General features: G+C 42.7%; 1 protein-coding gene across 2 annotated transcripts in view; it reads right to left on the reverse strand.

Moving 5' to 3' along the window:
* Window positions 1–12,738, reverse strand: part of TSEN54 (tRNA splicing endonuclease subunit 54) — a 232,703-nt gene that overhangs the window by 49,432 nt on the left and 170,533 nt on the right. For both annotated transcript variants that reach the window (XM_086930756.1, XM_086930757.1), the window contains 2 exons: window positions 9,638–9,698; window positions 9,240–9,356 (listed from right to left, as the gene is read on the reverse strand). In XM_086930756.1, the coding sequence (XP_086786882.1) occupies window positions 9,240–9,356; window positions 9,638–9,698 (178 nt within the window). The remainder of the gene's footprint in view (window positions 1–9,239; window positions 9,357–9,637; window positions 9,699–12,738) is intronic.

The following is a 12,738-nucleotide window of genomic DNA, read 5'->3' on the forward strand; positions in this document are numbered from 1 at the left end:
AGGTCTCCTAGGCAACAAAGGCTTTGGAGTCCAAGTCGAGGGGAGCGACGAAGTCTGTGATGTCTATAGTGAATGTCATTGTCTGGGTGAGCAGCTGACGATGGTTCCGTTCTGGGTGTAGTTGATTGTAATTTGGAGCTTGAAGTGAAGGCGCTGCATGAAGGGGATTGTGTTTCCTAAGGCAGTGATGCAGTCAAGTGAGTGTTCAAAATGCCACTTGTATGGAATAATATACTATTACGAGGGGAGGGCTATTTGGCTCTTTCATGGTGTTTTTGGGAGAGGGCACCAATAAGCTCTATATCACCTTTGGCTCACTTCTTTTGGGTTGCAATGTTCAAGCTCGGGTCTAAACCTACTTGTCAGCATCACATCATTCCATCTCTTACCTTGATTATTGTGTAATTTCCACCCAGCATGTACCTTGCATATTTGGTGCCCGTACCCTGTCTCAGGAATTATGTGACCATACCCAGACAAAATGTGGTCTGAAACACAACAGTCAGGTATTCTGTGGTTTTTAACTTCATAACTAATGGCTGGATACTTGTCTCAACATCTCATGGACGAAACAAGGGCCCTACATGAAGCAAGATGCTGATACTTCCCAATCCACTTACATGCTTTGGAAGGCCTTTACGGTCATTATTTGAGGGACAGCGATGACTAGACTTGAGGTCAAACTAGACAACTAGAAAAAGATTGTGCATCCACCCGAGAAGGCTGCTATCTTCACAAGTTGGTAATTACCTACTGGTCCTACAACAGAGTGCACCGTGAGGCTGGACTCACAAAGCAGGGTTCACAAGTTTGGAGTGAAACTGGAAAATTACTATACTAACTGGATCAAAGACAAACCCACTAGGTTGGTTCCCGAGCGGAGTACTGATTCCTGGGAGAGGGTCTCCGGCCAATGCCTAGTGTTAATGAGTCATGGAATACTATGGCCGATTATATGTTTTGGGGGCTCCAAAGGTACCTGCAGAATGCGCTGGGTTACAGTCCCACATCTGGACGAAGCAATACAAGCGTTTTTAGACCACCCTCTGACTGTAGTGGTGCCGAAAACTGGTGCAGAAATTAAGACACCCACTGGATAAGTGTGGATTTTACCATTCAATTTATCCTATTAACCTCAAAGCAAAGTCTTTTCTAAAGCCCTGGCAAACGGAATCGTGAAGACCATCCCAAAATTGATCCATCCAGACCAAAACAGTTTTATAATGCTGATGATAGCGATCACACAATGTGAGGAAGCAACATCTTGCACTGTCACAAGCAAATGACTGGACGGATCCATCCACTGTTATATACTGGTAACATTTGAGAAGGCTTTTGATTCCTTGAACTGAACGTAACTTTTTGAGGGGATGAACCTGGGACTTCGGAACATGCATATATCAAAATCCTATGTACTAACCCAATGGCATGATATATTTAAACGGACTACCATCAACCCTCTTTTACTAAATGTGGCATGCAACAAGGGTGTCCGCTTTCCATATTTCATTTGGGATTGCCACTAAAACCGTGGATCAGAAAAAACCTGGACATCGAGAGCCAAATCTAATGGCAATAACTAGAGAAAAATATAAGTACCTGGGACGGTATGCCACCTAGGAGTCGTTGTGGGCTTGGGAACTAATTTGGCACCCCTATTAGTCTCCCTACATGACAACCTCCTCCACTGCAACTAACTTGGGGGTACAATGTCCCTTTTCGAGATGGTCACTCTTCCACACCTATTATATGTTCTGCAAAATGAACCCTTTGAAATATCCCTGGTGTTATTCTAGAAACTTTACAAATATACCAGAGCCTTCCTTTTGACATCAAGCTGGCAGAGCATCTTTATGTAAATGTGTTCAATGCTGTTATAATGGAGAGCTCCCCATTGTGTATACACATCTTTATCACTATGCCACTCATGCGCCTTCTTTTGCATTATTGCGCCATACAATTACTCTGAATTTACCATTAGTTTGGATTACCTTTAAAGTGGACAACTCCAGTCATAAACTGGATGGTTAAGTTTATAAAACTATGTAACTTAACATAAAAGTATATTTTTGGGGGGGTTTAGGGGTAGATTGGTATTTTTAGGGTTTTGATATGGGTATTGCACAGGAGTAGTGTGAGGAAATCGGCTGTATTATATACTGTGGTAGTGCAACCTCACCATGTAATACACTTATCAACCCGTTTAGGACCCATGGGTTTCATCTGTCAAACCCATCGCTCAATTCTAGGTAGCAGTGACACTGAGCAGCAAGGCTTAAACAGAGGAGCAAGTGTTAAGCTTTTAAACAGCACCAGAACAATTGAAGAAATCAACATGATACTCAATTAATTAGACACCAATTTATAGAAATAGGTGGATTTTATAAGAATTTAGACAGTAGAACGAAAAAGAGCCACCAGGAGGTTCTGGAGATAAAGATTTTACAATCAATAAGAAATCAGTGCAATTTCGATCCACTTAGAACAAGCCTTGGCAAAGTCAATGAACTGGACACTTAGAAACCTTTTCAAAGAAAACGTAGGTAAGTGTCAGGGAGCTAGTCAGAGGGACCAGCAAGGTCCTCAAGAATAGTTATTTTCACAGGAGAAGCAGTCATTCAAAAGTTCCAGGGACCTTTTCCGCAGAGCAAGGTATTCCTATAGAGTGGTCCTGATGTGAGGGATGAAAGATACTCAAAGAATGCTGTGGATGGGATGCAGCGACGGGGGTTTTCCTGCAGGGATACCTTGGTCCACGAAGAAATGAGGGGGTCCTGGTTGCAGGGTTGACATACCACGAAGTCCGGTCACCACTAGATTACCACTCGCCCATTGTCGCAGTCACAAACCAATCCTTCTTAAGTCGATAACTAGACTACCACTCACCCGTTGTCGCAGTCAGACAAAAATCCTTCTTGAGTCAATAACTAGCCTTCTGAGGGTCCCAGCAACTCCCAGACAACACTCCCTGGCTCAGCTAACCTGGGTGCAACCCTGGGCATCAGGTCTTGGTCCTTTGTGCTGCACAGCGGCAGTGGTAGCGGCTTGAAGACACTGGGCTACCAACTTGCCCGAGCAAGCTTCTTCAGCTGTTGTGACCCTGTGCTGCAAACAGAAGGCCTGTCAGCTGGACATTGGAGTTCTCTTGCTTGACTGGGCTCTGGAAATAGTGTCACCTTGAGCAGGCCACAGCAGGCACAGTCTCTCGCTTTGCTAGCCACCAGGTGCAGCAAGTGCAGTCCTAGGCAGTGCAGCCTCTCCTTCTGGCCCCTCAGTGCTGCAGGGCAGCTCTTCTTCTGAGTTGGTCTTGATCGGGGGTCTGGGTGCCCTCATAATGCTCAGATGATTCAGCTGGTAGCCAATAGGCAACCAGGTTTCCTCCCACCTGATGACCACTTCCTGTGGAGTGTGGCATCTAGCTATTCTAGAATGCATCATTCTGCCCACTCCCACGATGGCAAGATCCTTCTCCGGGTGTACAGACCTTCTTAGCCCACACCTCGGATGCGGCTACCTTAGGGCTTCATGCCCCTGGGGAAACTGGTTTGGTAACCTGTTTCCCTTCACCACTTCTTGTGCCAGTCTGTCTACATCAACAATAGAGCAGTCCACCCCCTGGTGTTACACATATGCCCTTCAAAGGCAGCTTCACCTTTGAAGCCTGCTTTTTGGGGCATCCTGCTGGAGCGAGGTGACACCTCCCTAGCCTATAATCCCTCATTGTTCTCTTTCTTGGGAGTCGTTAGCACATTTCGTGGAGCAGGCTCCATGTGTCCCTGGGAAGGGACAGGAGTTTTAAAGGCACCACAGTGCCAATTTCGACTTGAGATGCAAGTTGGACTTAATGTAACAAGTTGTTTGATGCCTTGGAGTGCTCACTTTGGTTGCACTGTTCAGGAGTTAACACTGTTGAGGTGGTCAGCGTGGAACCCTGTGCTCGCCAACTGGTGACCAAGACTTTCCACAGTAAAACAGTAGTTTTGCATGTTTTACTGCCAGGACATGTAAAGCACACGTCCTTCCAGTGTCATATGTTGCACTCTGTCTTTAGGGCTCGGTAGGCCTGCCAGACAGGGTAACTTCACATGTCCTGGGGAAGTTGAGGCTTTGCCATTACTTTCAATGGCAAAGGCGTGCTAGCAGAGTATGGCTGCTCTACCAGTCTGCAGTGGTGGACTGGGTGACTTGTTTTACTTGGGGGATCTCCAGGGTGGCACAATCTGTGCTGCAAGCCTTGGGGTACCCTCTAACTTACATGCCCGGGGTGCCATATACTGGGGACTTACAGGTACGTTAGCTGTTTCTAATTGTGTACATCAAATTCGACATACACTTTAGGGTCAAGGCACTGGCACCAAGGTTTTATTAGCAGCCCTCTGTGCACTCTCAGTCAAAAGACCAGCATTATGAGTCGAAAAACTTGGGAGTGACCATACAAAAAGAGGCATTTCCTTACAATTAGTATAGGTAGTGTATAAGAGTGGGAAGGAATTTGTAGGTTTCAGGTATGGGTTGTCTATGAGGATAGTAAGTATTTTTTAGGCTTCAGAGTCTGGTAGTTTATAGGGATTGTAAGGGATTTTTAGGGTTGATTGTTGGGTATGTTGGACGTCGCCATTTCTGCAGGGTAATTTCCAAACCTTTTGCCTTCACTCTCCTGTTTTCTGAACCTGTTTTTTGGCTTTTAGGACTCTGTCCACTTTACCACTGCTAGCTAGTACTAAAGTGTTCATGCTCGGTCATTTAAAAATGGTAAAATTTGCTTACATCCAATTGGCACATTTACTTTACTTGTAAGTCCCCAGTGAAATGGTACTACATGTGCACAGGGCCTGCAAATTAAATGTTACTAGGGGGTCTGAAGCTCTTATTGTGCCACCCACTTAAGTAGCCTTTTAAATATGTCTCAAGCCTGGGGGTATGAGGCTTGATGCCCAAGGAAGATGGTGGCGTGCCAACAGTTCTCTACAGAGCAACAGGAGAACCTTTGGTTACAAAGGTGGTTTTCTCTACTGCCGCCTTGCACTTTCTACATTGCGGACGATGTGAGGAATCTGACCACCACCGGACTGAATTTAGTGGCCGTTTCAGGTCATGTTAAACTATTTTTCTTTTTTAAGTCTTGCCTCTTTCACAGCGCCCGTCATTAGCAAGAAAGGCTGCAATGGAATACTTATGAGTGAACAGTTCATGCATTCAATATGCTCACAATGGAGAATTAAAATTGTATTTTTCTGTTTTTTCAAGTTTGTTTACCTCCTCAGCACCTCCTCTCACATTGTTCCAGGATTTTCTTATCATAAACAGTATTATACCTGAAGTCCAACCTACGTGCCATTAATTTTTCAGAAGCTGTACTCTGAAGCCTTGGCGTTCTCTACAGTCGACGCTTCATTGTGCATTGCTTGTCATCTTATGACTAGATTGACAAAAACTACAATTTCACTCTAAAACACAATCTGGCTTCTCAGATTTATCCGATACTTCACTCTCCCCTCTTTTATCACAATTTGAAATGGAAAACTCCACCTCCTTGATCACTCTTGAGTTCTTCTTCAGCTGTGCCCACAGGCGACGTCATTCCTCCCCATACAGTGGGAAAAGCTTAAACTAAAAGGCTAATAACAGTCCGACCCCCCCACCCCTAAATCTACTTCTTAAGTCTTCATGGATCTTATTTTAAAAGAAAGTAGGGCATTATGCCCTTAGGTAGAAGAGGCTAATGTGGAACTTGATAAGTGGTCCATATTGGAGGAGAGGATGGTGACAGCTGAACAACGCATCTCTGATCTCACTAATGCAGTTCATACAGTCCCTCATCTTCAATGTCTGATCTCCTTGCTTCAAAAACAAGTTGAAGGTTTAGAACATTGACATTTCCAGAATAACTTGCGTATTTATGGTCTGCCGGAAGGAACGTACGGCTCGGACGCTCTCTGATTTTTTCAAATCATTTCTTCCTAATTTGCTATGTCAGAATCATATCCTTTAAACATACAATGCGCTTGAAGACTTGGCCAGTATCAACATCCAAAATACCTCGAGGTTTTATACTCTATTTTCTTGAATACACAGACCTACTTAAAGTTTAGTCAGCGGTTCATTCCAGGAAATAAATTTCATGATCTGGCAACAACATCTACTTTTTCCAGGATTACGTCAAAAATACTGCGAACAGACAAAGAATTTCTTTCTATGAGACCTGCTCTTCCATCCCTTGGAGCCCGTTTTGGTCTGTTCCATCCATGTCTGTTCAAAGTCACCACCAACAACAAAACTTTCATCTATGATGATCTAGCCCATCTGAGGACATTTCTTCATGAGTGCAACATTGAGTTTATGGACACTTCCAAATCTGCCAAGACTTAATATGTTATCGATTCCACTATTGTTGTAGTTTGTTCTCCTTTCTTGAGGCGCTTTTCATGTTCATTACACTAATGATGCTACGATAGTCTTTTCTATTTTTACTATTTCTTGTTTTACTATTATTCACTTCAAATTTGTTATTTTATACTTAACTTACATTTCTCTTTGCAGGTATCCATTTCCCAGTATTATCTTATGACTTTCCCAGTGCATCTACCTCAAGCATCAATCTTCTTCCTTCTGTAGTGTCACTGGAGCTTGGATGTATCATTCTTTTCATGTGGTCTCAACACCTCTCCCTCCCCCATCCCATCTTCTTTGAAAATATCTTTAGGTATGCTCGCTGTCACACATACCTTTTATGTCACTTTTCTATTCTTTTGCCTTTCTGAGATCCTCAGCTTATTCGTTACCCTAATTTCTCATTGCCTACTTCCTTAATAGTTTTTGAGATATTTTTTCCTATCTCATCCTCTTGTCTATCCTTTTTTGTAATTTGTGGTTTCTTACTTGGTCCAGCTTTTTATGTTCTTTCTTTATGCTAAGATTACATTTTTCAATGTTTTATTATATGTCATTAAAAATGGTATCCTGGAAGGTCAAGGGTTTTGGTTCACCAATTAAACGTCAGTGGGTTTTGACCCATTTATCACATTTTAATGCTCATATTACCCTTATCCAGGAAACGCACCTTATAGAAATCAAATCTATGGAATTGAAGAGAAGGTGGATGGGAAGTGTCTTCTTATCGCCAAGTAAAGGTAAGAAAAATGGTTTTATCACGTGTATTTAATTTCACAGGAGGCTGGTTATGAAGGGAGATGGTTACTCACTTGTGTTTTGATTAATAATGTCCCAGTCGCTATTGTTAATCTTTATGGCCCTACCAGCCCAGATAGTCAATTTTGGTACATTACTCAAACAATTTCACAATGCCCTGATGACCATTATGTTTTCGCAGGTGATTGTAATCCTATTATCAACAAATTTTCTTCTTCTACTTATGTACCTGCCAAATATCAGAAATTGGTTACTCATGCAATTTCACAATGTGCTTTAACAGACATTTGGAGTCTCTCCAATTCTAATTACTTGATTTCACTTACTATTCTCCTACACACCATACTAAATCGAGAATCGATTATAAATTTATTTCACATTCTTCAACACAAAATTTGCATTCTGCTGATATAGGCTGTATTCCACATTCTGATCATGCCCTTGTTTCTGTTTATTTGGATATCTTATTTAATAATGTTAGGTCTAATAGGTGGCGATTCAATAATGCATTACTTCTAGACATATCTGTCACTACTGCCTTTTCTTTTTTTCTCAAGAACCCTTTAAATTTAACTACACAGATGTACTTTATTTTCACTGTATTTGGGATGCCTTTAAGACCTCCGCCTGTGATTTTATCAGATGTCTCAGTAAAGAAAAAAAAAACTTTCCCTTAATAAAACTAATGAGATCCTTCATCAAATCAAACAATTAGAACACTCCTATCACACTTCTAAATCTAAAATCTGCCTACAAGAACTCATCAATGTCAAACTTCAATTAAATAAACTCTCCATTGATGTCCCATCTTCCTTTCTTTGCTAATCCAGTGCTAAGTATAATGGCGGCCAAAACAAATCTGACAAACAGTTAGCCAATTATCTTACAATTAAAAAGAATAGGAACAAAACGGATTCCACGGAAGACACCTACTCCAAGTTATTACATAAAGATATGGAAATATTTGAACAGTTTGTACAATAATATCTTGTATATATTTGATTATCATTAGCACGTAAAAGGAATCACAATACTTGCTTCTTCCATAAGGATTAAGTGGCTTCACAATCCGTTTGAACAGCCTGGATGGTATTGGCCCTTTTAGAGTTCCACATCTGATTGTGATGTAGCCAGAGGAGGTACTACCCGAGACTACGACCCCCCCTCCCCCCACCCCCACATCTTGCTCTACGGATTTTAGGGGTATGGATGAGGCCCGTGTTTGTGGATCTAAGAGTTCTGGTTGGAGAGTACCATGAAAACAGCTTCTGGAGCTCCACGACCCTCCTCCATAAAGAGCCAGGTTCACCAACTGAAAACCTAATCTTTAAAGCAGAGTCAGATTCGTAGCCTTTGGTGATCAAAAGCCACTTATAAAGCGAGAATGACAAGATGGTAAATGTCACCTCTGTCCAACATTTCATTGAAATTCAGTATTTTGTTCGTAGCAGTTTCAGTACTGCAACCTTTGTGAAAGCCTGTTTGTAAGGTGGTACTGTATTGTCATTATGAATGTATAAAGAATGTTGGTCAGCCAGAAAGTTCTAAACGACTTTACCGAGGTAAGAGAAGTTGTGCAAGGTCTGCAGATAGCACATTGCTTGAGAGCAGACTAAAGTACTATACCAATGACATCCTATGACCTGTTTATAGAGTATCAGTTAAGATGTGTTAGTTAAAATATGGGTATAACATGGAGCAGCACGTCAAGCCTGACTTGCAGTGACAGAAATGTGTTTGTGTCCCAGACCTGAAACAAGTGGAGGTGAAAGCCAGAATGGTTGTACTCGGATAGAGTCATGGGAAGGACTCAGGGAACAAATAGGGATTATGCAGGTCAAAGTTGAAACCTGTGGGCAGAAATGAGCAGAAAAATGATGTTGTTTCCTTTGCTTGATTTCTGAATGGGTGGCATCAGAAGCAGATGATGAAACTGCTGCTGCCTCTCTGCTTGAATGCTTTTTCAAACCCGCACAAAGAGAAGGTTTCGAGTGAATGAGGAATAAAGTACTCCTATTCATGCAGCAGACAGCTCAACTTAAATAGACAATATGAACAAAAAAGTAGAAATTACACTGAAGCTATTTTACCTACGAACACACATCCGGGCATAAGGTTTACCAGGACTGGATTTCTTAAAGTCTGCTACAGCATCTGCTTGGTAGACATCAAAATCAATCCGGATCTCCTCTGCTTCGTCCTGCATCCTTCAGAGCAAAGAGAAAATGAAAGTTATGCAGATAGCAGCATTGTGGATATGCCTCATGAGTGTCAGACAGCAAAACCAAGATCTGCTTCTCTAGTCCAGGATTAGAACACCAGAGGTTAGTCTAATACAGATCCTGGACTGGAGCGAGGATTGAACCCTGCTCCTACCAGTTCTGCAGCCTCCGGCAAGTCAATCCAGGTCACTTAATTTACTGTAGCAGTAAAGGCCTCAAAAAGGATAAGCAGAAGGTTTGCTTTTGACCACGACCAAAATACTCACTGTGATGTTCCGTCCAGAATCTGAGAGGTCTGCAGAATGCCAATCCGCTCCAGAAGGGAAGCTGTGAAAAATAAACACAAAGGTTTTCATAAACAATAATGTCTATTATACACTGCAAAGTGCACACAGTGGAACAGAGTGAAGTTTTAACCTCAGTTCTTCATCAAGATAAGCCCATTGATATTTTAAAAAATGTGGAATTGCTCCACATTAGGTCTGAGTTTCTGGAAGTATTTTATGCCCAAAGTTGAAACATTAAGTGTCTTCAGATCAGAATTGAGGTCGCAACTCAAGAAGATAACATTCCTTGACCATAGGGCTCCAGTTGGATTGCATTACATCCATTGATAGGACTCATTCGAGGCAGTAGGTCTTCTATCATAAGACCTTCTTGACCGAGAATATTCAATCAAACATTCAAGACAGTTGCAGGGCTCACACAAATCAACAGTCCATCAAAATCAGGACACTTAGTTAGCAAAGCTGATCTTCATTCACAGCATGCAGGCAAAACGCCCGGCTCAAACTACAGGATGTGCTCAACACACCATTGCTCCAAATATAGGACTTTCTAGAAAAAGCACGCATTTAATCACAGTGTGCATTCTGTGCTGTCTCAGTCACAGGATTTACGCAACACCCTAGTTCCCCAATTGCAAGATTAATTTAACACAGCAATAATCTAGTCAGAGTTCACTAGATGCAGTATTATTCTGATCACATGACTTGCTCAACATATCAAAAAAATAAATAGTCAAAACTTTTTTTACTGAATTTTACACATATCCTGTGATAGCAGTATATTCAAAAGTTTCTCGTTCAGTGTTAACAAAGAAGCTTATGAATTTAACAGTGTCAATCGGATGAGGGAGCAATGTCAAAATAGCCAAGAAGCTAATATAAGTTGCTATCTTGTCTAAACAGATCCTGCAAAATACTTTCCCCAGAATCTCCCATTTCCCCCTTATACCGCTGAACCCATCAAGTATCACAATGAGAAAAGAAAAAAGAAACCTAAAGAACCAAAGTGTAAATAAAAAATTAGGGTGCATGGAGGTTACATAAGTTGGCCTGTATAAGTGGTGATTATCGTTGTGGCATCGTATAAGAGATATGACTGGAGGATGCATGCGTAGCCGAGTAGGACCTTAATCCTTCCTTTCAGAATTGGAAGAGATGAAGCACCCTTACGCGGGAAGAGCAGGCGATCAACAGTAGGCCCCTGGAGAGACAGGACACCAAGGGTCCCTAAGTAAATTCGACGTTTTTAAAATCGTCCCAAAAGATGTCTGCCATTCATTCCATTGGTAGGGCCAGCCACAAACGAGCATGCCATTGCTTCAACGCTGTAGCCTCTTTCTTTTTCCAGGCTGCAGCCACTGCCAGTTTAGCTGCACCCAAAAAGGACAGTGCCACCACATGTGATGAAAGTCACACAGTAGACTGCACCCCCCTCTCCAGCATAAATCAGAAGTATCAGAGAATATTTGTTTCAACTTAGTGGAATAGTTACCAGTCATAGAGTAACTTGTAGTGTACCTCCCTCTTTCCTAAAGAGTTATTGCATTTCGGAATGTCCCTCCAGAGTTTCCTCTATCCTACTTCAGGAATGTACCCAGAGAGAGCGCTCCCAGAAAGTCATGTCGGGATTGCGGGGTGCAAAGAGTGGTTAGCAATAAAGAGAATAAAAAGGAGATTATTACCCTAGATGAAACCGCTCTTTTAACTAAGTGTTCGATATGGGTGACCTCTCTTGTGGTGGTCTGTCTAACGTCCGAGTGGAGTGATGAGTGTTTCAATTGTTTATAACGATAATGCTCTGATTCTGAAAGGATGAAGTCTCGTTGGCAGGCTCCGAAGGTTAAAATGTCCCAATTATGGAAGAGATCGGAGAGAGTAAGACAACCCCCCGCCCTCCAAGCATCGAAAGGGCCCGGTGCAATGGCGTATTATCGGGAATCAGTGTAAAAGGGGAGGGGAAGGTAGTCCACTCTGCAGTTTTATTCACCTTGTCCGAAACCCTGAGAGATGTTCTTGTGGGGGTGCTCAACTAGACATTTGGAGGGCGGTCTGCTTTCGGTTAGAATAGGATGTCCCATATGATGCTGCCCACTGTGGCTCTGCCCACGTGTGGCAACACAATAAGATGATGGACGGAGTGCTGAAACTTTTCAAACCCTCACCCCCATTCACAGATCTTGGTTTAAGCCATCTTTCTTTTGCTCACCCTACCACCCCAGTAAGGACCCAGCCACATGCAAATCCGTCCAGCCCTAACTGCTAAGCCAGCTCTTCCCTGGACCGGAAACAAGCATTGTAAGAATGGTTTCAGGGTATCACCCCTCATCGGCCAGGCTAGCTTGACTTCAGTGGCACAGTGAGCAAAGGACCCACGTGTGGGCATACCCTGGCCACTTAGGGCAAGCATAGCAACACAACAAGATGATAGACAGAGTGCTGAACTTTTCACACAATCACCCCCAGTCACAGATGTGGGTTTAAGCCATTGTTCTTTTGTTCACCACGCCAGCCAAGTTTGGACCCAGCCATATGCAAATTAGTCCAGCCCGAACTGCTAAGCCAATTCCTCCCTGGACGGTAAACAAGCATCTTGAGAAGAAGTCCTCCACAATGAGCAGCAGAATCCGGTCGAACATAGAACCCTCCCGTGCTGGACCTTGGAACGAGGGTTGTCCTGGCGTCCGACTACCTTGACCATCAGTCCTTACTAAACCAACCAAACCAAGCAGGGGCTCATTGCCACCTATATGCTGATGACACAAATATACTACAAAATCAAATCGCCCAGTGACGTCCGACACCTCAATGTCACGCTAACCAAGATCTAAACCTGGTTTAACTCAAACCACTTAAAACTGAACCCAGACAAACATAATTAATACTGTTCTCTCCGAAAAGTAACCACCAACCAATTCAAGTCTGGCTCAAGGAGCTTAATGCTCTAAACTGCTCCCTCGTCCAATCTGACTCAGTAAAGTCACTAGGCATTACCCTAGACAAGAACGTGTCAATGAAGGGCCACATCAAGAACTCTGCAAAAAGTGCGCTTTACTCTCTAAAACTCCTCAAGAAAATTAAAC

This window comes from Lissotriton vulgaris, chromosome 7, assembly GCF_964263255.1.
Source record: "Lissotriton vulgaris chromosome 7, aLisVul1.2, whole genome shotgun sequence".
In the NCBI taxonomy this organism is placed as follows: Eukaryota; Metazoa; Chordata; class Amphibia; order Caudata; family Salamandridae; genus Lissotriton; species Lissotriton vulgaris.